Source organism: Nesoenas mayeri (assembly GCF_963082525.1).
Source record: "Nesoenas mayeri genome assembly, chromosome: 10".
Taxonomy (NCBI): domain Eukaryota; kingdom Metazoa; phylum Chordata; class Aves; order Columbiformes; family Columbidae; genus Nesoenas; species Nesoenas mayeri.
The window spans coordinates 12,133,702-12,161,586 of NC_137560.1; the positions used below are offsets into that span (position 1 = coordinate 12,133,702).

General features: G+C 41.6%; 2 protein-coding genes across 4 annotated transcripts; one reads left to right on the forward strand and one right to left on the reverse strand.

The window, feature by feature from the left end:
• Nucleotides 1-117: 117 nt before the first annotated feature.
• On the reverse strand, nucleotides 118-7,635 carry TRNT1 (tRNA nucleotidyl transferase 1). Of its 3 annotated transcripts, XM_080350640.1 has the most exons (9): nucleotides 7,592-7,635; nucleotides 7,299-7,446; nucleotides 6,178-6,371; nucleotides 5,462-5,600; nucleotides 5,090-5,216; nucleotides 4,667-4,860; nucleotides 4,248-4,498; nucleotides 2,683-2,973; nucleotides 118-1,926 (listed from the first exon to the last, which is right to left on the reverse strand). In XM_080350640.1, the coding sequence occupies exons 2-8, from the start codon at nucleotides 7,444-7,446 to the stop codon at nucleotides 2,725-2,727; spliced, it is 1,302 nt and encodes a 433-aa protein (XP_080206766.1). In that variant the 5' UTR covers nucleotides 7,592-7,635; the 3' UTR covers nucleotides 118-1,926; nucleotides 2,683-2,724. The 3 variants fall into 3 exon arrangements, with proteins under 3 accessions (XP_080206766.1, XP_080206765.1, XP_080206767.1); XM_080350639.1 differs by having other exon boundaries at nucleotides 118-2,973; XM_080350641.1 differs by lacking the exon at nucleotides 118-1,926 and having other exon boundaries at nucleotides 2,748-2,863.
• Nucleotides 7,636-12,057: 4,422 nt separating this feature from the next.
• On the forward strand, nucleotides 12,058-27,341 carry IL5RA (interleukin 5 receptor subunit alpha; the record flags this gene model as incomplete). The annotated part of the gene is made up of 10 exons (XM_080350411.1): nucleotides 12,058-12,133; nucleotides 13,337-13,482; nucleotides 14,058-14,196; nucleotides 14,731-14,863; nucleotides 14,939-15,129; nucleotides 16,438-16,583; nucleotides 17,255-17,390; nucleotides 20,639-20,735; nucleotides 25,452-25,533; nucleotides 27,249-27,341. The coding sequence occupies 10 exons, from the start codon at nucleotides 12,058-12,060 to the stop codon at nucleotides 27,339-27,341; spliced, it is 1,239 nt and encodes a 412-aa protein (XP_080206537.1).
• Between the last annotated feature and the right edge of the window lie 544 nt (nucleotides 27,342-27,885).

Genomic DNA, 27,885 nt, shown 5'->3' on the forward strand with positions numbered 1-27,885 from the left:
AGATCCTGAATTGAATTTCAATCTCTTAAGGAGCTATTGTTTTACCACATTATAAAGAAATTGCCTAAAATGTCAGAGCTTTAAATCCTTGTCTTGTTCCTCAGCCTGATAATGAAGGACAGTGTTAGTCTCTCCAGCACTAACCCTCTGCCATGGTAACATAATCTTTACTGTCTGGCTGGAACTGGAAGCAGCTTTTTAAGGGAGGAAAAGGCATAATTATAGTACAGCCAGTCACCTGTGTAGGGTTCAGTAGGATTTGTTTATTGAAGCATATAAGAAAGGTCACCCACCTGAATGAAAGCCCTGGTAGAGCACTGGCTATCTGAAAATATTGTCCCTGACTGTGTTGAATCCACAGACAAATTATAAAGGCTCTGAAATGGAAGCGTGTTGTTTTACTTCTTAATCGGAGTCCTCTCCTAGAGAAGGTAAATAGAGCTTTCTGAGGACAAACTTCACCTGTTTCTTAGTATCATAGCTGCAATCTTGTTACGGAGGGTTTATGTCTGATGCTCTGTGCGTTTATTTTTTTCCCCATCCTACTAGTATCCCTGGGTCCTCATGTAGAAGAACAGACATATATATGTAGAAGATCACACATATATATGATTTATCTATAGCTCCTAAGCGCTATATGTGTGTGTATATATGTATATATATCTATCTCTATATATACACACACATACATATATAAACATTTATATAATAACTGTATATTACACTCCCACCATAGGCACACACACATAATGTATCTGTTTATGACTCCTAAACTTTATAGATATATAGATAATAGCTATTAAAATAACATATATTTCATATATATTACACTCGCCCCACTGTGCCCACTCATGCGCACACACACACAATGTATATATCTATGGCCCGTATTTCTTCAAATACAGTAAAACAGAAATGCTGGATAGACCAACTGGAAACCTCAAGCCTAACTTGATTTTTAAATGAACTGTATGAGCAAATGTGTCAATGTCATTCAATTGAAAGCAGCACTGTTTAATTAAGATGCTGGCTGGTTTTCACAAGTGCTAGAAATTGGAAAGGTTTCAAGTGTGCATCCTTAAAAATCATCCCTCGAAGTAGAGTTTGACCCTGACAACAATTTTGGATAAAGTGTAGCTGCTAGTATTTTACCAACTCCACAAATGTTGCTTTAAAGGATGTAGTTTTGTGAAGTATTCTTTAAGACAGTCTGGTATAGTTCTAAATTTAATGACTTACCTCCCTCCCAAGATTGCAGTAGTTCAATAAATTGCACAACGAGGATTCAAATTAATTACGTAATTAAATCAAACATCCTCATGTTCTTACGAGATTTGCCTTATTAACAAAGAAAAACAGCACTTTTTTCTTCCCTTGCTGTCTTCCTGAAGTTCCTAAGTACCTTTAGAATAATTTATTTAAAGTAACTGACTTTCTAGGCAAAACAAAACAAAAAAAAACAACCCCAAACAACAACCCACAGCTGGGAAGTTGTCTGTGTGAAAGCATAAAATGCTGATTTTTGTGGCACTGCTCTGGTATTATTGCCATCTAGTGTTACAAAAATGACATCTGAGGAAAATGAAGTCCAAACAATTTTATTAGTTACCATGGTTTTATGGGAAAATTTAAACCTGCAATAAAATTTATACACACAATAGCTGCTCTCAGAGCTATTTTTCTGTTTCGTTTTGTTTTAAAAACACACCAAAAAAAGCCCGAGATGCTAATACATGTTCATTAAGACCAACCAGGAACAGCATTGCTGCAAAAACCCACCTGTCACAGCATCACTTGGTGGCTACAAACTCCTCATTGACTCCCGCTATGAGTTATCAGCTACTACACGCAAACAACTCCTTGTCTGGGCTCCTTCCCCCATCAGCTTTAACTCAGAGTTAAACCCCTTTAACTTCTCGTACATCACTGGGAAAGAGACAGGAACGAAATCAGGAATCAACTACTGGACATGGACATTAACAGCACGTTTCACACACCAAGCTGGAAACACTGTAGACCCCTTCACCAGTTTTCTATGGATTTAGTTACTCGGTGATAAACAAGTTACTGGAAAATTACTGAAGAGACAAGAAGGTCATGACACTGACTCAGCTAGGTCATCCTTTTAATCTAGAATTGATTCTAGAATTATGGAAAATAAAAATCTTTGTAGAAAACAGAATTGCTTTACAGGGTAAGACTGTTAGAGAACTGCTGGAGTATTTCAATCTGGTATCTAGACAGATCATTAGAGTTGAGCTCATTATTTCTAGGCACTGTGTCACTCTCCGAGGCACAAAAAAACCCCAGGATTTTATCCAGTGAAACGTCTTTGGGGGAGGATGGTGGGTTATTTGGGTGGTTTGTTTTTTGTTTTTTTTTAAATGAAGCAAAATCCAAATGAGAAAAATCTTGATGACACCTCTAATGCCCCAGAGTCAAGTAAAGCATTTTTACTTTATATTTTAATGATAAATAAGTTTATCATTAAAATACAAGAAAAAGAGTTAGAGAATGGAGAACTTGGCAAATAATGTTTTACATTACTACAAAATCAAACCTCTCTTCACAGAAATTATGAATTAGCAACAGAAGAACTGCGCTGTCTAAAGATCTTAAATACGACAAACGCTATATTGGCTGTGTGTACAGTGACAGAATACTGACTGGTATCTTACTCACGCTTGGAACAGGACACAATCAGTTCTCTACTATTATTCAGTTTTACGATTTCTTCAGGCAGCTTAACAGTTCTTCTTTATCCATATGGTATCCACTCTTCTTCCATTCATCCCTTAACTGCTGTAATGCTGCTCCAATTTCTTTTCCAGAAGACACTCCCATTTTTCTTAAATCATGGCCACTAACAGGGAAAGTAGGAACAGTCCATTGCTGCATTTCTCTTAAAAGATGTTCCTCTCCTTGGTATTTTAGAAGCTCACAGATCCTTGAATTTGTATTAGCTTCCCTAGACTAAAAGGAAAAAAAACCCAAACAAACAAACAAGAGAGGATTCACTATGAAACAGTAGAAAACAGCTCAAATTGTGCTCAACATTGCGTTACTCCCATGACATCTCATTAGGCAACATTTGGACACGATGGAACTGTGAAAGTGAGGACTTCTCCTGCCTCACAAGTTTTAAAACTCAGTTCTAACTTGGAGGCTCTGGAAGATCCTTGGAGACTTCTGGAATTCCAGGTAATAGCTGTAACTGTCATCTTCAAGCTTCAACTGGAGAGGAACTATTTCCTTCCCTGTGGGAGCCAGGCCTCACTCAGACTGCTGTCTCTCACTTTCAGTCTCAGGTACTGCTATCAAAGTGCAGAACTTCAACCCAAAATTACTCCAACTTTGCTGTGGAAGAACGTCACAGTCTGCCTAGTTCACAGCACGCCTCCCGGAGAACACAAACCGATTCTCCTCAAATTGCACCAGCTTTCAGTACACGATTCAAGAGCTGAACTGCACATAAAAACCTGGAGTCTGGAGGTCCAGATCCCTTCTCAAAGGGGAGATCAGCTGGGACAGCACAGCAAACTGTCAGTCCCTACATATGGTCACAGGAAACTTGTTTCACATAATTGATCATGACATTTTTCAGCTTGACTCAAAGGTAGGTTTTTAAATCCGATCAAAAAATTGCTATGGAACACAAGGTGCTCAGAACTGCTAAAAATACAGTGGGGGTTTTTTGTTTGTTTGTTTCAAATAATTTCTTAAGAATTAATTTAGAGCCTCAGTATTTTGGCTAGGAAAGAAAAAAGACTTTTGTACCCAGGTAGAAATGTCTGCTATTTATCCTCGTGCAAAACTATATTAAAGGAAAAGAATATTTTTGTAGCAAAGTCTTTGCTTTATGTTGCAGAGACATGTCAGGACATTTGTGTTAATTTCTGGTCCCCTCTCCAGGGGAAAACAAAGAGGAAAACCAAAAAACCAAACCAACCCCACCTTAGTTAACTGGAACAGGTTATCAACAACGCAGAGAGATATTACTGCAGTTACTATGATGATCTTCTACTGCCAGCAATCCAAATCTGGCTAGTACCTTTTGTCAATACATCTCACCTTTCTGATGGAAATATCATGTTCTTTAAAACCCTGGTAAAAATTTGCCTAGGACAAATAAACAAGTCTGCCAATGAAAAGGCTCTTACTTGACTCTTGAAGGCCCTTTCTTTCCACTAAGCATCATCATCTCTGCTACCCTGTCAAACTGGAAATTCAAAATGAAATATGCTTACGTCCATTATGAAGTCCTGATATGGTCTAAGTGGTTCTGGACCCATAGCTTTGGTTAACTCTTGCCGGTGCTTCACTAAAAAGAGACCAAGGTTTTTTTCTTCTTTTGAGATTTTCAGCCTCAGATCAAGGTTGGTGACATCATCCTTTGCCTTGAACAACGATGTCAGAACAGTCATTGGTTTTGGACAGAGATCTTGAATATTTTTAGAGACTCTGTCAAATTCCTCTAAATTTCCATCAAGTGGTAGTCCTAAAACAATATACACATAAAAGCGCAAGAAAGAGCGTTAGCAATAAATGTGGGGGGAAAAAAAAATCTGATTTCTTGTTAGGTAAAAAGTTTTATCTCATCTTGCCACACTGCAGTTCTGTTTGTATACGATACAGGAGTAGGAAAACAATCCTCATTTCACTTTACCTATGTATTGGGCAATATCCAGCTCATACATAAGGCGAACCAAATGATTTACATGATTTCCAAGAAGAATTTTTTTCAGTTCCATCCAAATCCTTTCTCCTGAGATTCCAGCCAAACCTTTGGCATTTTCTTTAACTGCTTGCAGTGTATTAGGTTCATGATCACCAGGTTTCTCTGCGATTCTTCCATAAAATCTGTCCAAATAAAATATGTTAGACTGAGAACAATTATTCCATTTATTACTGCTATTCAGAGAATCAATGTCATGAAGATGTTAAATATTCAAATTCCAAATACTAGAGGAAACTTTAAAATATGACAATTACAACTCTTTTTACATCACTGATCTCTTTTTGCATGTTTCTGAAACCTTCTGCAATGCTTAGCTCATTTTTTTAAGCTAGGAAAGGCAAAACCTAGTACCTGAAATATCTTAAGATTCGTAAATAATCTTCTTGTATTCTCTCACTTGCCTTTCCTACAAATCTAATTTTCTTGTTTTTCAAGTCTTCATATCCATTAAAAAAATCATACAGCATCCCATCCAAACCTAGAAGAAAAAAAATAGAAGAATATGAATTTACAAACATGGCTGGCATAATTAAAGACTCTCATTTGAACATATGGAAGACAAGTTGTGTGATTTGACCTGTTTGGTCAGGTCATCTTACATATTTGTACAGATATTTCAACAGATAGGAGTAAAAACCCAAAACGGAAAGAGACTGGGAGAACTTACTGGCTTAATTTGAAAAGCAGTGTTTCATCTAAATATTTGCTTCTGAAATAATTTACCTAAAAACATGGAATTGACAGTCAGATCCCTCCTTTCAGCATCCTTTTCCCAGTCAGTGGTGAATTCAACCTCTGCATGTCGTCCATCGGTGACAACATCTATTCTAAGAGTAGTAATTTCAAAATTCTGTTCATGGAGCTGCAAATCCCACAGACATTGTTACTTCAACACAATCATGAATATAAATGTAAAAGCGGTATAATTTTTCAGCCTCATATTTGCACACAGTGCTCAAGCTGGATACATGCAAACCAACAAGTACCATGTTTTCACGTAAAGCAGACAACCAAGAAATACAAACACCTGAAAATATTAATTATTCTTTTTCTAGATAGCCTGCAAAAATCTTCCTGCAGAAGACAGAATAAGAGGCAGAGGAATGAGCAAGGTAGAGGAAGGAAGACTTGGGAAATCAGGAGCAGGGAACACCAGGATCAACTTCCCCACTTTGTCTGAACATTTAGGTGGCCTACATTATCTTTTAGAGTGATGACACAGCAGCGTGAATGGGTTATGCAGAGGTAAAATGCTTTAAAATGTGGTAATTAATGGAGTTCTACAAACAAAAGGTAATTTAAAAAAATCACTCCATACCTGAAAGCAGGCTCTCATTTAAACTCGTAACAAAGAAGGAACATGCTACCAGTTCTCTATTGGAAATGCTGCACATTCACAGATACAGTTAGAAAAGATCCAAGTCAAATCATAAACCAACCCTGGCAGTAATGGTTCCGTGTTTTTCTCCTTTGTTATTGATCAGGCGAATACCAGCAGATGTGAACATTTCCTTCATCTCTGCTGGCGTAGCTGTAGTGGCAAAATCTATATCTTGTGGTGTCATTCCGCTCAGTAAATCCCTCACAGCACCTCCTGCTACTCTCAGCTCATAGTTCTTCTTCTCAAACAATTCTGGGAAGGGAAGGAAAAGCACTGTCTCAAATAAAAACCATAGCACACTGTCAGCTGTAACCTAACTTTGCACAAATTAAGATCATAGATGTGAGAATACTTACTAAAATAGGCAGTAAGCAGCAAGACACATATCACAGCTTCATGCAAAACACACAGATCAGGTACACAGCTAAGCACCCACATCTATTTTCCCAGTCATTTCTGATGTATTTTTCTGGGGCATTTCTGATAATTTAAGTATTAACAGGTTTGATACTGGGGGACTTGAATTAATACTGGGGGACTCTGGGCTGTGGAACACTTCAGCAGTCACAGAATCACAGAATGTCGGGGATTGGAAGGGACCTCAAAAGCTCATCCAGTCCAATCCCCCTGCCGGAGCAGCAACACCCAGATGAGGTTACACAGGAAGGTGTCCAGGTGGGTTTGAATGTCTCCAGAGTAGGAGACTCCACAAGCTCCCTGGGCAGCCTGGGCCAGTGTCTGTCACCCTCACTAAGTTCCTTCTCAAATCTAATTGAACCTCAAATTTACTGGAACCTGGGGTTGTTCCTATCCAGATGCAATACTCTACACTTTCCCTTGTTACATTTTGTTAATTTTTTCCCGCCCAACTCTCCAGCCTGTCCAGGTCTCTGGATGGCAGCACAGCCTTCTGGCGTGGCAGCCACTCCTCCCAGTCAGTCGCTGACAAGAGAAAAGTGCTTAGCTTTCTTGTGCCAGAGCACAGTAAACTGTGAATCCAAATTTCTTCAGGAACAAACTAGCCAGGGCAGCTGATGAACACCGAGCTCCACCACGTCCCTTGGGACACTCTGCGGTGACAGCGGCCAGAGCCGAAGAGCAGCGCAGACCCAGGCCGCAGCAGTCCGGGCCCCCTCCCCTGCCCAGGGAAGCCCGTCCCCCCGGCCGGTCCGTACTCACCCGCCAGGCTGCGGAGCCCCGGCGTGAAGAGCGCCTGGAACTGGGGGGTCTGCAGCTTCATGGCGCCCGGCGCCCGGTGCCGCAGCCGGAGCGGCGGGAGCAGCCGCAGCCCGGCCCTGCAGGGCAGAAGCAACAGCTCAGCCCACATCTGGGGAGAAACAGCGACACGGCGCGTCAGCCGCGCCGGGCAAAGGGGACCCGGCCTCCTCCTCCCCTCCCTCCCCGCCACAACCGCCGCACGGAGAGACCCCTTCCCCGCAGGCACAGAGACCCCGGCCGCCCCATCCGCCCACCCGAGGAGCAGCAGCACTGGGCCCAAGCAACCGGCTCCCGCCGCCTGGCTTCTTTCCGGCGCCGAGCGATGAGCTCAGCGGCGCGACACGGCCCCGCCCGGCCCTGCCCCGGCGGGAGGCGCGGCCGGACCCGCCCAGCGGGCGGGGGGAACGGGAGGGGCCGGGTCCTGCTGGGGTGCAGGGAACAGGGAACAGGGCAGGGGTGGGGCCGCCGGGCGGGGCTGTTGGCGCTGTGCGTCCCAGAGGAGGGCTGGGTGCCGGGGTGAAGCGCTCGGGGGTCCGTGCCTGCCGGTTCCAGCTGCTGAGGGAGCGGGTGGGCGTTCGTCCCGGCGAGGAGTGCCGCACGGAAGAAGGGAGTTACGAAACTAACAGCGCGAAATAGAAAAGTTTTGCCGTGGCTTGATTCCAGCTTAGAGAGAAAGGATTACAAAGGGGGAAAAAATGTTGATACTGGCACAACTGTGACTAAATAAATGGGCTGATTGCCCCAACACACCACTTGTGAGATGGCTTCAATAGTCACTGCAACAACCCACTGCCGGTGTAAAACTGATGGCTGCTGAGCTGTGTCCGCCAGGTCACAGCTGCTAACTGTGAGAAGCATCTCTGTGAATTTTAAATATTAGGTTTGTCAGCACAGATTGAGTAGATTTTTCCCTGCTGTGCAGAGATGTACGGTCAAGACAGTAATGTGGGAGTCCTGGGGATTTGGTACAGTTGGGGTGCCAGTCTGTCCCTCCCTCCTCACAAGTGTCATTTAATTGTTGTGAAATCACTGAAATGTCACAGTGTTTGGCCAACTGCACGTCCCTGGGCTTGATGAGACCACAACTGTCCTCGGTCCCCAATGTGCTGCTCCTGCCAGGAGGTATCTCAGAAGGATTGGAAGGAGCAGAGCCTGAAGGAAGAGCTCACCCAAATGGGAGTTAATTTGGAGTGTGGTTCCCTCTGAAGCCTGAATAAATCTCTGTGTTAGCAAAAACAGTGCTACGGGTTGTGTGGTAACTGAGAAGAAACATAACACACATCTATCCAGCCTTTTAAGCAGCTGATGAATCAGCACCTCTCTGGACACTGGAGGATGCTTATGAGCACAAAAGGTTTTGTTTGTTTTTTTTGGTTTTTTTTAATGACCTATTCCAAAAAAGCATCTCAGATGTACAGTGATGTAGCCAGGCCTATGTAAGAGCATAACCTTTACTTACCCTTTTTTGTGACTACTGTTTATTATTAAAATCCTGCTTCCCCTGTTTTCTACAGAAACATTTCAACGTAGATGTCAGAGTTCTCGGCCCACTAATTAGCTGTTTACTCGGAGACATATGGGCTGGCCAAATCTTAGGCAGTCACGTAATTTATCTCTGTGCCTCATGGCAGGATTTGATTACGACTGTCATTGCAGGTTGATGTTTGTCTATAGATGCCCAGTCACAGTTTGTTTCAGTCCTCAGGCATCTGCCTCCCTATCCAACACTGACAGCTTTCCCTGACATCTAACCTGGATTTTACTTGTAATTATCTTCTAGTCCCAGCCCAATGGACTTGGAGAGAAGCCTTAACGTGTTACAAGTCTTCCCTTAACTTGCCTCCTCACTGGTACTTTCTAGGCTCTCGCAGTATCCTTGGCTGTGTACTGGCTTCTCTTCATCTGCTCCCTGGCTCTCTGAAGTGCAGTATCTGAGCTGGACACAGTGCACGTGAGCGGAGGCTTTATCAGCACGGCACAGAGCAGAAGGATTACTTCATGTGTCTTGCAGAGGACACTTTTCACTGGCCTGGGGTGTCTTTTTTGCAAGTGCACAACATTGTTTATTCCTCTTTCAGTTTATGACGCTTCAAAACCCCAGATCCTTTTCTGTAGAACAGATACCTAATCATTTGACAACTGATTATTTATGATAATGTCTAAATGAAGTTGAGAGCTTGTCTATATTGAACGGCACCCAATTTCCATCAATTTGTCAAGAACTTATTAAATTCTGGTTTTAGCCTCCAAAGCCCCCACCTCTCCCAGCTTGTGTCACCTGCACATTTAATGGGGTTCTCTGTACTTGCAATCCACATTGTTAAGGAATGTAAGTTGTTAGCCGCCTTCTTGCCATTCCTATAACTCTGTCACATATAGCCCTGTTTTCTGCAGGCCCTTCTCTAGGCTCTTGGCTTGGTTTCTGCTGCTTGTCCTGCTTGTGAGCCTGTGTTATCCAACGCTGTGGATCACAGCTCAGGTTTAGAAGCTCGTCTTGCTCTGGTACAGGTAACTTCTCAAAATACCACTGGCTCTATGGCAAGAGCATTGGCCAAGATGGTATAAAACCATTAGGCAAAACCTGCACAGTTTTCCAGCAATGTTTGAATTTCATTTTCTGGGGAAGAACAACTTGGGGTATGAGCAGTGCTCAGTAGGTAGCTAGCTATATACTATTTCTTTTCAGTCACTGAATAAACATTCCACTTTTCCAAAGTTATTAGAGAATTATCAGACTACGGTATATAATTAACCCCCAATAAATAAATGTATAAAGTAAAACCATTTCTGGGCTAAACTGTGTGCTTGTATGGAGCCTTCCGTCCTGTGGTTAAATCTGTAGTTCCCTTTTTCAATGCATGCTTGTCTAACTTATCATCTGCCATAATTTCTGAAGTACCTATCGCATTTGTACTTGAAAGACAGCAGTTATAAAAGAAACCCGCAGGGAGATGACCCAGAGGACACTTGAACAAACAGAGCAGACTCTTCACAGAACTTTTGAGACTCCGCAGGTAACCTCCTGAGATATCTGTTGTGATTTGTGTTTGTCTTGTGCTTTGTTTGAAGTTGTTACAATTTTACTTCTAAACAGAGAAAAAATATTAGTGTATTTAATAGTCTCATCAGGTAAATGAGCTATACAATGCCAGTAATTTGTACAAAAGCATATTGGAAATGTGTGTCATATTCTAGCAAGTTTTTTTTGTTAAGTATTTTTTATCAGATAAAGCAGTATAGGTGTGGTAGAGATGGTCAGAGATCAGCCTTCTTTGCAGATGCCATTGTAATGTTGGGTTTACTCCACTTAATGCCCTCCAGAATAATGTCATCTTGTGAAGCAGAGGTCTGTACAGTATTCAGGTCAAAAAATCTGAAAGAACAGACTTTTCCTGAATGGTAATGCAATAGGAAACAGTCTTGGAGACATTGTGTAGGCATAAACACAGCGGGAATAATATTTACCTGGTTGTTTGTGGTTCACATTCATTTGGAAAGAACCAAAATGTCTGCCCAAAGTGTCTTTCAATAACCCAACACACATGAAAGCAAACCCTGACTCCACAGGAATAATCCATTAACAAACTCCAGAGGTTCAATTAGCCTCATGCACATTTTGGCTAGCAGAATAGCAGATACATACAAAATATGAATATAGATAATAAGTGGACTTAGGCATTAAGAAACACACCGTATTGTAGATTATGTGTCAATTTAATGAACTCAGCATTCATACACCATTTTGAAAAACAGTTACTGTACAGCAGAAGTACCCGAACTGCAATCAATTGGACTTCTTCTAGTCCCTGGGTTATTTATTAGAGGTTCAGGGAGAACTGATGGGTTAAAGATGCTTTCTCTGCTCATTACCATCTGAAAATATTATGTTTTCCATACAACCAATTGCTGTGTTGCCCCAGGGAAGTAGTGTGATTGAGCTGGGAGGGCGTATTTCTCTTTGGTAAGAACATTTTGGAAAGCTGCTGTTCTGTATTTCCATGTTGTTTATATTAGGTTATACATGAATGATCACACACAGATTTTTTTTCTCCCAGTACTTCATGAAACAATCTGTAGGAAGCATAAGAACATGCTGGTTTTAAGCATTAAAAATAGTCATTCATTTTAATTAGAAACAAACAAAATCGTTTCTCTTACACCCAGTAATTAACACTGGAGAATTAGCCATGAGGTGAGCACTGAGACTGTTTCGTTAGCAAGCTTTATTGAAATAGAAACTGGAAAGTAAATTCCAGTAAGTAGCCACTTAACATATAATGGCAGCTGAAAATATGGTTATTTCTGTTCTTGGAGTAAATGGGACTCTACTGAAAGCCAATATACCTCAACCCAACTTGCTCTTCTCTGCGGGGAGATGCTCCAAGTCCATGACTGCTACTCTGAACATCCACACAAGGCAGTGTTTGAAACCAGTAGCTTTTTAAAGAGGGCTGGCGAAAGAAAAGGGAGCAAAATGAAATGTGCTTGGCGGTATTTATATTTTAGCTATGACAAGATGCATTTTCCTGCAAGGGAAGGAGAAGAGTCTATCTCCTGCAAGGTGGCAGTTTCAATTGTTTGATCATGTGGATATAACATGATCCATGGTTTGTGTGCTTAACACTTGGGATTGTGTTCATTTTTAGCTATCGGCCTCTGTAAAATGGTGACAAGGCACATATGCTGATACATGGCCATTCTCATTTTCCATCTAAAGATTATGGCCAGCATAATGAGAGTTTTTCTGATCCTCCTTTGGACAATGGTTCAGCAAAACATACCTCAAGCTGCAGGAGGTAAGGCATCTTCCTTCTACCAGTGTGCAGCTTTAGCACCAGTGGGTGACCCAGTCCCTTCTATGTGTTGGTTAAATACATGTAAATAAACCAGTCCATGTCATGCCATGAATTCCAGCATGTTGACACAAGCTGGGATGTGCCACTTGCCCTCTGGGCTGGACAGTGGTTCCTAGCCTGGTTCATTCAACAATTTAATCCAGGCAGAGCAAAGGCATTATTCCAGAGAGCAATTTTACTCCTAGGAACAAAACTGCAGTTAGCTGCAGAAACACGGTGACACACTGGCATGATCCTGGTGTCAACGGCCTCAATGGTGCCATTTTTTGTGGGCATCTCAATGAGGAAAATTTTAAGAAATTTTAAGAAAAGGTGGTTTGTGTTGTGGTTTTCTGAGCCTTCTTGAGGAAGTTTTCCTAATGCAAGGTGCATACTTGAAAATTGAACTAGTGGGCATCAAAGGTTGAAATCATGGGAGAAGTGGGTACTGATGTCCCTCAGCTGCCTTGGAGATGCTAATTAAGGGAGGACAGGCTCTCAAGAACTCCAGAAATGGAGGGGAGTGGATTGATTATTTCATTGCCTTGCTATTTATGTGCTAACATTTCCCCCCAGCATGAGATCTTCCTCATTTCCAGATAAGCTCCAGGAATCCCTCCTGCCCTGTCATTTTAAATTATCATTCCCTTTCTTCTGTGTTTCCTTCCATTTGTGCTTAATTCCTCCGTTCATAATTTTGTTTTTTTCTCGCACATATAACTTCTTGTAGCAGTCAGCCTTCTTTTAAAACTCTCACACATTATGCTATTCTGCAGGCTTATGTGGGTGGGAATTGTTCATAGAGTTGATCACTGGATCAGCTGCGTATCAGTACAGATGCCCAGTGCCTATGTGGCTATAAGGATCAAGATGAAAAGCCTGAACTCAATTAGCAAGCCAAATGTAATATATCATTGTGATTTTCAAGTTGAAATTGTTGTAAAAATTCATTTTTTAAGCTAAGTTTTAAGTAAATTCTCATTTGATGTTTTGGTTGTTAAGATATTTTTCAAATATTAGGAACTTTTTATAAGAAGCTGTTGAGAGAATATGCTATTGAAATTAAATGATTTGTTTGTATTGCTCATTGCTTGTAAACAGCTATTACTCTAAACAATTAACTGTATTACTATGTCATGAATATTTTTGTTTTCTCCCTTACAGTTAAGGTTTTCCCACCTGTTAACTTCACCCTTACAGTCTCTTCATTAGCACAAGTACTTTTACACTGGGAACCAAACCCTAATCAAGAACAAAAAAACTACACTATTAGATACGATGTGAAAATCCTAAGCCCTGTGCCTGAAGAGGTAAGATAAGCCCAGTTTCATAAGGAGGTTAAATTCCTGTGAAGTTAAACATGTTGGACCAAACCAAGGTGCAGCAGGTGTGATATTTCTCCTGAACGATTGGCGTATTGAATCGCTTTTACATCATAAACTAATACTTCGGATGCTGGAGAGATTTCCTTTCAGCTATGAGTCCAGCTCTGCTGGGACAGGGCTTAGCCTGGTAACTGGCAGTGTCTGCAGCATTCATCTTGGGGGAAGCTGGATACTGGGTTTTAGTGATACTTTTCCTGATTCAAGTCAGCTCACTTAATTCACGTTAATGACAGGGAATCATTAAAACGTCAGGCCATGTTTCATCACAGCTGGAAGCTATAGACAAATTTTTGCTAAGATAAGGGTTCTGCTGTCTTAAATGAGAAATCTTACACACTTCTTGTGTGGATTATTTGTATTCTCTACCTTTATACACTAAATATAACCAGCTAAGCTAGCTGGCTGGTTTGCCTCTTTGCAAAGAACGTATCAGCCTTTGCAGGTCTCTTATTTCAGCTTCCATTGCATGTGATGCTTATTTGGTATTTTTAAATTTCAAGTATGATACAAAGAAGACTCACAGTATCCGAACAGCTGCACTTCATAACGGTTTCTCTGCACACGTTCGGACATTACTTCTCCATAAAGACCTTCAGATGAGAAGTGATTGGGTGAAGGAAAGTCTTCCACCTCCACCAGGTAAGAAGAAATACAAGGGAAGTCTGAATTTTGTGTTCAGCCCTGGTCTGTGGACCTGGTGACATAAAAAGATGACAGATTTAGTACTTGAAAAAATACAGCATTTTCCCCTCTATCTGCTACATTGATCTTACCAAACGATTTGGTCTAGGCCTTTCTCTACTGCTCTGGAGCCTGGAGTACAATCTGGAGGTGCACAACGTGGTTAACCCTTATAAAATTTTCTAAAAATTCCTTGCTAAGGCTAAGATAGCCTACTTTCATACGCTAGGATATTAGAAGATCATGTTGCTTTGAAAGTGCAAGGTGTACATGAAATATGTAATGGTGCTGTGTGGTACAGCTTTACTTGCACTGGGAATTGTCATCCATCCATAACTGATAGACCTGTGTGATAAAGAAGAGAAATGGATGCAACAGACATAGATATAATGGACCAAAGACTGTAATGGAAGTGTTTTAGCAGCATGAATTTCTTATGACTCTTGTTACAAAAGATTTTTCTTTCAGCTCTATAATTCCTTGACTCTTTAGGTGCTCCAGGGACATCTGTCACTAATTTATCCTGTGTTACTCGCATCACCATTTCTAGTACTGTTTCTCTCCACTGCTCTTGGCTTCCTGGGCAAGGGGCACCAGAAGATACCAAGTACTCCCTATTTTACAGGTTGGTGTTTTCTCCCATTTTAGTCAGCAATGAGTTTCTTTAGGAGCATCATGTCTCACAAGTATTTTAATTTAGGTATGAGACATATACTGAAGAATGTCAAGATTATATCAAAGACAAGTGGAACAGGAATACTGAATGCAGATTTCCAGTGACTCATATTGATCCTGAAGAGGTTGACAAGCTCGTTGTGATACACATTAACGGGTCTAGCAAGTATGCTGCAATCAAACCTTTTCAGCAGATATTTAACCAAAATGCCATTGGTGAGTAGAAATATGTATTTTTTTAAAATCAAATATGTCTAGCAGGAATATTGTGTCCAGTTCTGGGCTCCTCAGTTCAAGAAGGACAGGGAACTGCTGGAGAGAGTCCAGCAAGGGCAACCAAGATGATTAAGGAAGTGGAGCATCTCCCTTATGAGGAAAGACTAAGGGAGCTGGGTCTCTATAGCTTGGAGAAGACTGAGGGGTGACCTTGTTAATGTTTATAAATATACAAAGGGTGAGTGTCACGAGGATGGAGTCAGGCTCTTCTTGGTGACAACCAATGGTAAGACAAGGGGTAATGGGTTCAAACTGGAACACAAGAGGTTCCACTTAAACTTGAGAAGAAACTTCTTCTCAGTGACGGTGACAGACACTGGAACAGGCTGCCCAGGCGTATTGTGGAGTCTGCTACTCTGGAGACATTCAAAACCCACCTGGACACCTTGCTGTGTAACCTCATCTGGGTGTTCCTGCTCCGACAGGGGGATTGGACTGGATGATCTTTCGAGGTCCCTTCCAATCCCTGACATTCTGGGAATCTGTGGTTCTATGATTGCCAAAAGATTTGTGAGCGAATACTGCTGGATTGAATGGTTCTTGATGCAGGTGAAAGTATGTGCAGGTTTTACACAGACACCTTAATTAAATTGGAATAGATTATGAGACAGAAATAGATGGTTTTAACTAACTTTGATTTTAATAATTTATTTTAAATTATAAAATGACAAAAATAAAAACCTAGAAAAGACAGTTATTCTGTGGGTTAGCCAAAGGATTATTTCCAATGTTAATTTTCAGTTGATTTAGTCAATATGCCTTCAAGTACCATTATTACTAACTGCCTTTATTTTATAGCCTTTCTTTAAAAGGAAAAAGTTGCACAATGTTCAGAATAATTTTGTCCGTTTAAAGAAAGGCGTAGACTGTACAATAAAAGGTAGTAACCTTTTCAGTAAATTTCCTGGTTACTTTTTTTTTTTTTTAAATATTTTTTCTCTTCTCCTGAAAACATTTTTTTCTAACTGTTCTATCATTAAGTTCATGCTTTTGTTAAAATTAATTTAATAAGCTCCTCGCCCCCCCTCCCCCCTCTCCCAGTAATCCAGTTTTCCAAATCTTTTAAGTGGGTTTTTAAAGCTATTTTCCCTTAACTGTTTTCTCCAATACAGTTATTTCTCCTAAATCCTTATCTTTTCTGTCCAAAAGGTGAAATTAGAAGTACTATCAGTTTATGAAGTGCTCCCGTTGTTAGTATTTAAACTTTACTCTATAAATAACTTACTGATACAGTTTTCTTTTTTGTAGAGAAAGTGAATGTTCCCAGAAATGTCACTGTATTCTTAGAGCAAAATGATCTCCTGGCCACATGGGAGAAGCCAATTTCTCCTTTCCCTAAAGAATGTTTTGAATATGAATTTTACCTCTTCAACTTGAAGTCGGGTAACAAGCAGGTAATTGCTTCTCTGATGCCCAAGTATTACATAGTGTAGTCTCTGAGCTGACTGTCCTACATAGCTAAAATTTGCCTTTATGCAACCTAGTGAAAAAGCCATCTTATTCATGGATATGTTACAAATTTATAAACATTTTAAATATAACCTGCTATTAGTACATTTTTGAAACTATGGGCTTTTGGTGAAACTTGTGTTCCATTTGTGACTAGGGTTCAGCAAAGCCAAACTCTCATCAGTTTTCAGAATTTTCCTCTTTTTTCTGGATTGCATTTATGTCTGCAACAAACTCTTCCCAAGAGACCTATGAAAGCATAAGGACATAAACCGGAATTATTCAGTTTTATGCTTCTAGATTGAGAACAGTAGGAGGCTGGACAATCCTGAAAATCCAGCATTAAATCTCTATAGGAAGAATGCAAAAATGAGGAATCTTCAAGAATTTGCCGTGAAATATTGATGTATTATGAGAGAAATTACACCTAGAAAAACAGAAATCTTACTTCAAAAGCAAGGCCAGATGCTCACTATTAATCTAGTAAAGGAGTTTTGATTTGTTTGTTTGGTTTTTTTGTTTGTTTGTTTTTTAAGCTATACATGACTAAAGTTTGGCTTTTTGAATTGTTTGATCTTAAGTCATCTATAACAGTACAATATTGTTTTCCTAACAGATACTGAAAATATCCTCAAATGACTTCAGATTACAGATTGATGTTACCAGCAGGTATTCCATACAAATAAGAGCTAATCATCGCATATGTCGTACAAGAGGATTTTGGAGTGACTGGAGTGAAATTACTTATGTTGGTAAGAATGACATGCTTCTGTCTTTTAATGAGTATCATTACATTGCTGGAAAGCAAATGCTGCCTAATGACAAGCAAGCACAACACCAAGTAATTTTCATAGAAGCCAGGAAAACAGGTATTTGGAGGAAGAAACTAACTTGTTAATGCCAAGAGGAGTTAAATCTGTGTTCCATTAAAACTAATAAAACCAAAAATTCTCAAGCAAACTTTCAGACATATGGAAGGTTTTTTTTAGACAGTATTTTGTTTTTACATGCTTTTGTTTTCAGAGACTGCTTTAAACTAGCTTAACGCCTAAGTTCTAGGTGAGGACTTTTGGTTGCATTACTTCTTTAGTTTTTACATGTATTTCCCGGGCACGCATCTTGATGTTCATGCTGGAAGTTAATATGAGTGATCATGTGAAGTATTACTTTGCTGGAGCTCTCTGAAGTCTTAAATGTTGGGCAGAAAAAAAGAGCATGGTTTTAGCATCTTTGGAACATGGTCATTTGCCCCATTTTGTTCTCTATTTCTTGCTTGCTAAACATGTTTTTATGAGAATAACAGTTTACTTATCACAGCACGTTATCAACTGTTTCTTCTTAGACATCCTCCTTTGCTCTTATCTTTTGAGTTTCTTAACTTCCTGGTTTTCACTTAAAAAAAAAAAAAAAGTCCCTTACACTCTCCTGTTTACTATATTTTCCCCTCTTGTATCTATTTGCTAGTGAATGCAAATCTGCTGGTGTTTTTTCCTCCTTATTCTAATACATCTCCTTGACCTTCCCACCTGGCTCCATGGCTCTGGTGCCCTTGGGAAGAGAGGCTCAGCAACCCAACCACTCGGGGCACGGGGGTCTGACCAACCATATCATTAATTAAGAAAACTGGGCCTGTTTATTAGCCTCATGCACCTATCTGGGAAATATTCTGATGAGATCAACTTCAAGACCAGTAAACCTCTTCTGAGCCCGTGTCCTGAGAAAGACTCTGACCTAAGCTGCCCGTCCTGGAGCAGTAATCTTCCAACTTTGTTCCCAACTGAAACACAGCTCTGCATCCTTTCCTTGGGCGGTGGTGATCAAACCCTGTGAAATGCAGCCGTATGCTGCTAAAGCGGGTGTTATAAAACTGCACCTTCATACCAGCTGTCTCTGAAAGGTTGTTTAGAAGAACTGCAGTCAAAGCAAGCTAGATAAAAAATCATCAGCGCAGCTGAGTGGACTGGTCACCTTTGTTAACTACACACAGCTGCCCAATGTGAACCAAATCTGTGAATCTGTAAGCACACGTGAACAGCTGCTGCCAGGGCTCACAGTTTAAAAGATCCACAGGTCAAGTTTGAGGCTGAGAAGTATCTGGCAGCACATTTGTGCTGTCGTGATTCTGCTTTCCCAGCAAGCCTGAAAGAGCTGGAGCACTGTTGGAGCTGTCTCTGCTGGGCAGAGTGATGATGACCGAGGAACCAGGAAACATCGTCCTTACAGATGCCTCTGCTCACACACTGCACATATCAAATATGGAAAATTCATTCTGATGGTAAAAAAAAGAAAGGGGAGGAGGGGAAGTTAGTCTTCCATAAAAATTTATTAAAATCTCAAAAATAGCCAAGGACAGGTCCACTTACTTCAGATTTTCCCAAGAAAAGGGGTTTTTAGAGGCTTGTTGCAGTTCATTCATACAATCCTGATTACTGCATAAGTTGCTGGGTTTCAGTATGTACTTCAGCCAGCAATTACGTTGCTGTTAACTAGCTCTGAGGCTCTGAAGAAGGTTCACCTGTTCCCTCCGTGCCCTCTATTATGTGGACAGCTCTCACTAGGCAGGTTCATGGGCTTGTGCTGGTCACTGTGGTGTGTGGGGCTGGGCTGGTACCTCCAGGCATGTCTTCTGTAGCCTCCAGGCTACAGAACAGTCTCTGCAGTTGCCGCTTCTCCCACACCTTGCTCTGAGTTGCAGTGAGACTTAATGTTGCCTGATCATGCATTTTTGGGGCCATTGCCAACTGGCACAAGATGGAAGAGACTTCAGATCCCTCCATTTTTGGTTTGGAAAGTGGAGACATTTCCCAGCCTTCATGTTGGAAGGTTTAAAATTGGTTGATGAGACCTAACAGTTTTCCACTGTTTGCTGCCTCAGTCATCCTCAAGACTTGTAACTCCTTGTGAGTTACATCTGAAATCTTATTTTCTTGAAAGAAAAGCAATAACCCTGAAGATAAAATAAACCATCCGGGTTCATTTTTAATTGCAAGGTTGACTGTGTACCTGCATCGTGTGGCATGAAGGCACAGGGCAGCTGGCACAGTCCTGCACACGGTGTCACCCACGTGCTGCTCGCAGGGCTGCCCTGTGACCGCAGCTGTCATGGGAGACAGCAGGCTCAGCGCCTCGTTGCTTGGAGACAAATCTGGCCACAGTCAAATATTGTTTTGTCTACAGCACCAATAAACCCAATGCTCCTGCTGCTGGCCGATTTATGTCCTTTCCATTACCTGGTAATGGCATAGCTGACACCTTGATACATAGGACAGGTAGTTATCGTAAGCACACAAGGACTCAGCGGCCTTTTGAAAATGCAGTTCAATGTAAATGTTTTTGTTATATGGCATAATGTGGCACAAAATAATGGTCATGGTCACTGAGCAATGCCTTTTCAAAACATAAACATTGACCTTGGTAGAAATACCCACGTCTGCTCACAGGCAGAGCCAATAGAGAAATTCTTTCTGAAGAAAGGTATCAGCAACCAGCTCATAAGAAAAATGTGGGGGGTTGATGTCTTTTTTACAAGCAAGTTTATGAAGCCAGAGACATACAGTTCTAATCAGGAACTCCTGATTAGAAAGGAATAACAGAAATGAAGAATGGTTTAATAGAAAACAAACAGTTTGTGCCTGAGATTACCAGCAAACAGCGTCTTTGCTGAGTACCAGTCATATGCTGGCTGCATGGCATTGTGTGTCTTTGGACGGCAGCTGACAGACCCTGTCATCCTTCTGGGGGCCCTGGCTCCTCTTGCTTCTCAGCTCGTTCTCTCCTTCACATCAAAATGAAATAAATTTATTGTTGAAATTAGAGAGTCAGTTTCATGGAAATTGTCCTTGAAGCTACGCATTTCATTTCTAATTCTCGATACGTCTCCATCATTTGGATTTTAATTTGTGATCTGAATATAATCACATAAAAGAGCTCATAAAATCTTTTGTAAGAGTGTGTCTAAAATAATCTGCACTAAAATAATATTTTTTTTCTTGAAATTCAGGGCAAAACAAACTGGATAATTCTGTAACCTGGATTCTCACTGTGCTTTGTGTGTCTACGTGCTGCACATTCCTGCTAGTTGCTATAATATGCAAAATGTAAGTATCAGCATCTTCTTTTTAATTACAGTATAACTAAGGACTAGATGTTCAACAGGCGTGGGGGCTGTTACAAGCTTTGCTTAACTTTAAGAAAGGGCACTGAGTCTGGTATTCATGCATAATTATACAAAGCAAAAGCACTGAATAAGTAGTAATCAGCTGCATTAATTATCAATAATAACATTCAGCAAAACTGGTGGAGTAAGAGGGTTATTCAATGTAATCTTAAATAACAAAATCATGTACTGAATGAGGTGAATTTATTAAAAATCTGTTTGTCCTTATCTCATTTCTTCACTTAAATGGGTCTGGTTGGGCCAATGATTTCCCCAGGAGAAGTCTGCCTTTAACCCTGGAGAAAGCTGGCGAGAGCATCTTTCATGGCTAAAATGTACAGAACAGCATTTTCTCAATTGTGTCTGGTTCAGCCCGTGGACCTACACTTTGAATTTCTGTAGCTGTTACTGGTCAAATTGTAAGTGGTGAATTAAAGAATCAATGTAATTACAAGTTTCTCCCCTGAAACATGCGTCAAGCAGCAATTATCAGTCCAAAATAAACACAGCTCCTAGTAATGTGAGTGCTCTCCTCAACTCTGCTTATTTCTCATTAATTTCTTTAATTTATTATTTTTTTTTTAATTTATTGGTCATCCTGACGTCTTCTTGGCTGTTTTCCTTTCCATAGCACATTTTCTTTATCAAATAAAGGTCTTGTCTACAGGAATGTTCTGTTACAATAACTGTTATTAACTCTCCACAAAGTGTCTAGTGTCTATGATAACCTGTTCTTAAATCAATTTAATTAGCATAACAGGTCTCAATAAGCAATCCTTTTTGGAACAAGACAGATTAACTCCCCAGAGAGTTTATTCATGTTGTGCTTCATATGCATTTGTTCCCAGCTATGCTGCCTTGGTATATTGGTGGAAATCCTCAAACTGCTGTTACTCACATAATTGATTCTTTTATGGTTTGACCTGTCTGTATAGCTGTAGGTCCTCCATTGTTCCAGCATCATCTTCATCAGCTCTCTCCTCTCTCTCTGGGGCAGCAAAACACCAATACCAGTTAGATTCAGCAGCAGTTAATAGCAAACATACTGCTCCGTGTTCTTCTGTAGAGTTCTGCAAGTATTTGGATATTATGCAATTACTCCCTGCAGAGAAGATGAAGCAGATATAAGGGAAGAAACAGGTAGAGGGAAGGACTTCTACTCAAGGACCAGCTTGAAGATGCTATAACTAGTTCATTTTATGAATTTTAATACGTTAGGCAAATATAAGCTATCTTTTCCAGGTTCAGCTGCTTGATGTTACATTGGTTGCCCCCAGGACTTTCTCACTTTCTGGCTAATACATAATTCCCTAGCACCCAAAGGTTCATTATATTCCATCTTTGTCAAAGAGATTAAAATTTTATCTGCCTGGTGCACAGAATTTCATGAAGTTGCTAGCTTTACCACACACTTCCCAAACTGTTGCTTGTTCAGAGTCTTTGACACTTCTCTAATCCTCCAGCCTGCCCTGGGAGGAGATGGGAAGTGTGCAAAGATAAAATGCAGTGCTTAGCCTGCTCATTTGTTGTATCTGCAGATATTAAAAAAAGAAAAATAGAACAGGTTCCCTAGATCACAGTTTCATTAGTACTCTCAGTTTTTAGTGCTCTTGAAAATTCATGAAGTGTACCGTGCAATTCAAGCCACAGAATCATTTTGATTTTCATACAATTTGATGCCATTGTAAGGAATTTCATTATAGCAAAGAGTTCTATAAATTTTTCTGTGTACTTCCTGGTGATTGCAGGCACCAGAGATACAGACCACTGTTTGGGAGAAATGCTACAGGGCAAAGTGGCCCTTTGGATCTGTTTGGATAGTCTTTTCCCTTCACTTGCTTGCAGTAGCTGATGGGGTTACTGTCTTGATAAAAAGCACAATTGAAAGTTTTCCTAGTTTGCCCTCTGTCTTTATGAACGAGCATCTTCTTTACTTCTTAGGCTGTGCCTTGGAATAACATTTTCTCCTGGAGGTGAGCCCACAGGAGGATGTAGTTAATAACTTGCTCCCAGCTGCCCTCCACTTAATTGACATGAGGACAGTCAGTGGCCCTTCATACCCTGACCTCCTGCTCATGCTGACCTCCACCAGGTACCCCCCCCGCCTTTTGCACCCCCCCAGTCCATGACCAGCAGTCACCAGCCACCCGCCACAGGGAAGTCATTTGGAAAATGTCACAGAGAATCTCAGGGGAGGCAAGCCACTAGAAAAGGCACTCTAACATACTGTGAAAACAAATATTTTATCAATCTCATCATGGCAGTTAGAAGAGGGAAAAGAAGAACTTATTCTCTTACTTATCTTTATTTATCTTTGGCCTTTTCATGTCACAGCTGGTGGGAAAAGTGGCAAATTTCAGTAGGACACACACAGCACAGTAACTGGAGGCCCTGAGTTAAGGCATGAGAGTCCCATGGGGAGCTTCCAAAGCCCAAAGGTCCAAGTAGCACTAATGGAAAGGGCTATGCTCTAACCCACGTAGACACAAGCAGAGATATCCAGAACACTTTTTCTGACAAGATGTTTAATCACATAACCGAAACTTTTCAGTAAAAAGAACAGGACCATTCTGAGGGCATCACTGTCAGCACCCCCACAAATGCCTCACTGCAAAGATTCTTGCACCTGAGGGGCAGGGAGCCCCTACAAACCCAAGTGTGCTTCTGCCTCATTTCTGTTGGGTGTTTGTGCCCCCCTCAAGTGTTTCTGTTCCAGGAGTGACATGTAACTTCTGCATTTTTCTGGCTCAATAAATAACTTTGATATGGCTCCATCATCATCTTTCATTGACACAACTAGAAATGCGCCAATTCCAAACAAATCCAAATCTTGTTGGTTACATTGCACAGCAAAAGCATAAATCAAAACCTCACTCAGAGCTGAAATAAGGTAGAGGTGACATCATGCAGCCTCCAGCACCTTCCTTCTGAAAGGCTTGGGAGACCTGATGGAGTGCAGGAACCGTGAAGACAGCAGCAGTTGCAAAGCTGACCTGGATGAGGTCACAAGGACTTAACCCTTATGAGGAAAGCTGGGAAGAGTAGACATAATACCAGGCACCGGAGTGTTAATACTGGCAATCATCCCAGTCCCACTCCCGAATTACACCAGTGCCACCTTACTGTCCCACTCTGCTGGTGGTGACTGCACAGACTGACTTGTCCTCTGCAGTCAGTGATGGGTGGACTGTGTTCTCCATTTCAACAAAGGGGGTGCAAAGGTCTCCTAAAAACAACTCCCTCACACCCTGCTTTTCCTTCCCCATATTCCCACTTCTGGCTGTCCACCCCATCACAAACCATTGTCCATGTGCAGCAATGGGGAGATGCCCCACAGCTTGCTTGGTCAGGTCTATTGTGTGAACAGACGTATGGCCCTTCCCTTTGCCTAACAATCAGTTAAGCATCAGTATCTCTTTCAAGGCAGCATCAGCTCAGCCAGGAAAGTTTAGCTCCAAACTGATAGTCAGAAAATATTATTCTTTTTCACTTCCCTAGTGAGGAGGAATAATAGGATAAAAGAAAACCTGACAACTCAGAAAGCTTTTATAAGAAGAAGGAGTAAACATTGAACTAACCAGATATCAGCCAGGAGAATTGCCAGAAAATAAACAGGGCAGAGGAGCAGATCTGCCCTTGGTCACAACAGCTAGGGCTCCACACCTTGGCCATGTCTCTGCTGTGAGGGTGGGAGGCTTACTCCACAGAACAGGCACCAGATACTAATTCTCGGCTAAATCCTATAATTGTCACTCAGGCCAAGTTCCCATTAAAATCTGTCCCTGTTTGGACATCCTGCTATCCAGGGATAGAGATAGTGAATGCTGTTTAGTGATTGAAATGGGAAGTCTGTACTCTGGGATATATCAAAGACAAGAAAAAGTTCACTCGGCAGCACTTGCTATCACAAAAACACATATGCCTGTACGCTTGAGCCAGATTAAAGAGTGTCAGGCAGGGAAGGAGTATCTCAGAAGGTGTTAGCAGGATGAGTTGTTACACTGCTAAGCAGAACAGTTTACTGTCAGCCATCTCTAGTCCCATTCCTTGGCTCCTCCTTGTTCCCTTGGCACGCAATTATTTATGATTACTCTCCTACCATGAGACATGGGCAGATTACGTCCAGAAACCAAAGTCTGAGGTGAGAGGCAGCCTGTCTCGACTGTTCAAACAAGGTACATGACAATGCAGCCCTTGGGAAGACCATGAGCGTGAACAGACACAGTAATTAATTTCTCTCCAAGACAGGCTTATTGCCGGCCATTAAAAGCTGTGGCTATGCCCCTTGGATCCCGCCTTCCAGCCCAGCACTGCTGCGGCTGCCACAGGAGAGGCTGATGGGGGAGAGCGCCAGCCCACCTTCTCCATGTCATCTGCATGTCCCCAGGGTTCAGAAGTGTTCTGTGAAGAATGGCACACCTGCCCACTCCTCGGGGTGTCTGCTGGTGGACCATTATCCATCCCTTTGACCCCTTTTGAACCTGCTGCTGCTCTCAGATGCTAATGACTGAGTGGGAGGGGGCAGGAGGGCTGGTGATGCGAGGAGACGTGCTTTCTCATGGGGCTGAACACATGCTGCTTGTCATATATGTCATCCATCCGAAAAAGCAATTCTACATCCCTCCACTACTGTTTGTTTGGTTTTTATTTTCCCCAGCAACCACATATGGAGTAAATTGTTTCCACCAATTCCAACACCCAGCAACAAATTCAGAGATCCCTTCCCAGTTGACTATGAGGTAAAATAACATTTTAGTCACTTTTTCTTTTTTTGACTAGAAGGAATGCTCGTGTTTGTGTGCTGCTTTTTCCCTGTAAGGCCGTGAGCATGTAGCTTGTTACTGCTCAGTTAAAGGCTTTTAACTCTTAGAATTTATAATGTCCATATGAAACACAGACTATGTTGTCAAATGTGTTGTACAAAACATGCCAAATGGGAAATTCATAGGTGCAGTTACCGTGATGGTATGCACAGCCCAGACTATGAGTATAACATTGAGTTAGTAATTGAATTTAGCAATTTGTGAGGCTGTTGTTGCAATTGTAACTGCTGTGCTCAGTTCTCACCTGGACGTGTGGCCACCTCCTCTGCTGAGGTCAGGTCCCAGCCTGCAGTAGCACTGGATCTGGCCTTATTTGTAGATAAAATGTTTTAGGGAGGGTTAAAAATGCATGAAAGGATTGAAGTGCTACTGGCAAGTGATTTTTCTAATATGCAACAAATTTCAGAGACACGGTGCCATACTTATGGCTCGGCCTTGGCGGAGACTGGAGGTTGACTCCTGGAGAGCTGATTTATTTTGTGAAACCTAACTATGGGAAATGTTTTGGTCCTACTGTTAAGCTGGTCTTAAGCCTTATTATGTTTGCTGTTACTTTCTGATAAACACAATTGCCTTACAGATGGATAAAATTCCTCATTGTCTACTCAAGAGAAGTGCTGCTCAGTAATTTGATTTTAATTTGTCTCCTTAGAACAGGGGTTTGATTTTTGCAGTATTGTTTTTATTCCATCGTCTGGTCAAGGAAACAGGCTTAAAAGATTATCATATAATGTTTGTTTTTAATTAAAGTCACTGGTGTAAAATAACACGACTTAGGCTGTCACAAATAAGAATATGAGAAACAGCAAATATTAACACTGCAGCTAGAAGATGTGAGCTAGCAAAGGCTGTCTCGTGTTATCAAAAGCAGCACTGCCTTGTATTTGGTCAAGTCTTAAAGTGAGCTTGGTGCAGTAGGCTGGAGGCTTTCTGCTGGCTGGTGGCAGCAGTAGAGAGAGGTGACCAGGAGAGTGAAACCTCCAGCAGCTGTTTGTTGTGGCCATTCAGTTCCTAAATTCGTAGCATAAACAGTGGGGCGAGGTGATGAAAGCCCAGCACGGCCGTGGGAACCATGTTCGGCTCTGGGGGGCAGCTCTGCCCTGTGGCCGCTCGGCAGTGCAACAGTCCCTTTCTGCTTCTTTCCGCGAATCACCCTGTCCCTGCACAGCTCTGCTCGCTACCGAGGGGTCGGAATCTGGCTCTGTAAATGGGCTTTGGTACTGTGCATACAGAAAAATTCATGTGCATGGTAACCTGCCCTCCAGCTCCTCCTGAGGCTCTTTGTCCTTGACTACAGAGAGGTGTATGTTGTGCTGCTGGCCCAAGGGACAGAATGATGAGCAGCTCTATGTGAACTTGCTGGTGAAATTCTGTTGAACCCTATGATTTTTCTTGGCTCTTACCTCATGAAATGTTTTGGGTGAGCCCTTCTTTAAATGCACCAACTTGAAAAACAGTGTTTTGCAAAACATGTTGTTAGGTGAGGGCTTTGCAGCATTTGTTTCATAACAAATATTCAACTCAGGCTTAAAACAATATGTTGTGACTTCTCTCTATTAATTAGTGCAGCTTAGCTGATAACCTCAGTTTATCTCCCGGCTCACCAGCTAAAAGTGGTGTTTGCTTTCCAGAGAGCACGTACCTGCACCAGTGAGACGGAGACTGAGTTCAGCAGCTTCGCTGAGGATCTCTACTGCAGCACCCTTGACAACTCTGTCTTCTGAGAGGCTGTGGAGCTGGCAAGGCTGCATGGCCCCAGCATGTCACTCATCATCGCTGGAGAGGCCTTTGTGTCACCTCCATTGCAGTGGCATTTCCAATGGGGAAGGAAGACTCACTTCCATGAGGTGCCTCCTGTAATGATAGGCTACTAAACAAAAAGTCCCAGTCTAAGCAGGATATAAGTACACGGTAAAAGGGCTATGTAGGAAAAAAAAAATCTGGAAAAGAGCTAACAGATTTTTTTCGAGTTGACAGCTTAATCTTCCGGATTTTTGTTTTGTTTTAAATAACTCTGACAACTCAAGATGCAAAATGCAAACTAGAACTTGGCACAGCCCTGTGTGTGGCAGCACGGTACCCAGCCATGGTCCCTGGCAATGACCAAAGTGGGTCAAATATTAGGAAAAGAGAAAAACAAACTGTAGAGCATCCAAGTTCTGTCATCTCCGGTGCTGGCATGGACACAGCATATCCATCATGAGAGTGAGGGCTCACACTTGGCCTTCAGCGATACACTTCGTAATGAAACAGTGTTAACTCAGCAAA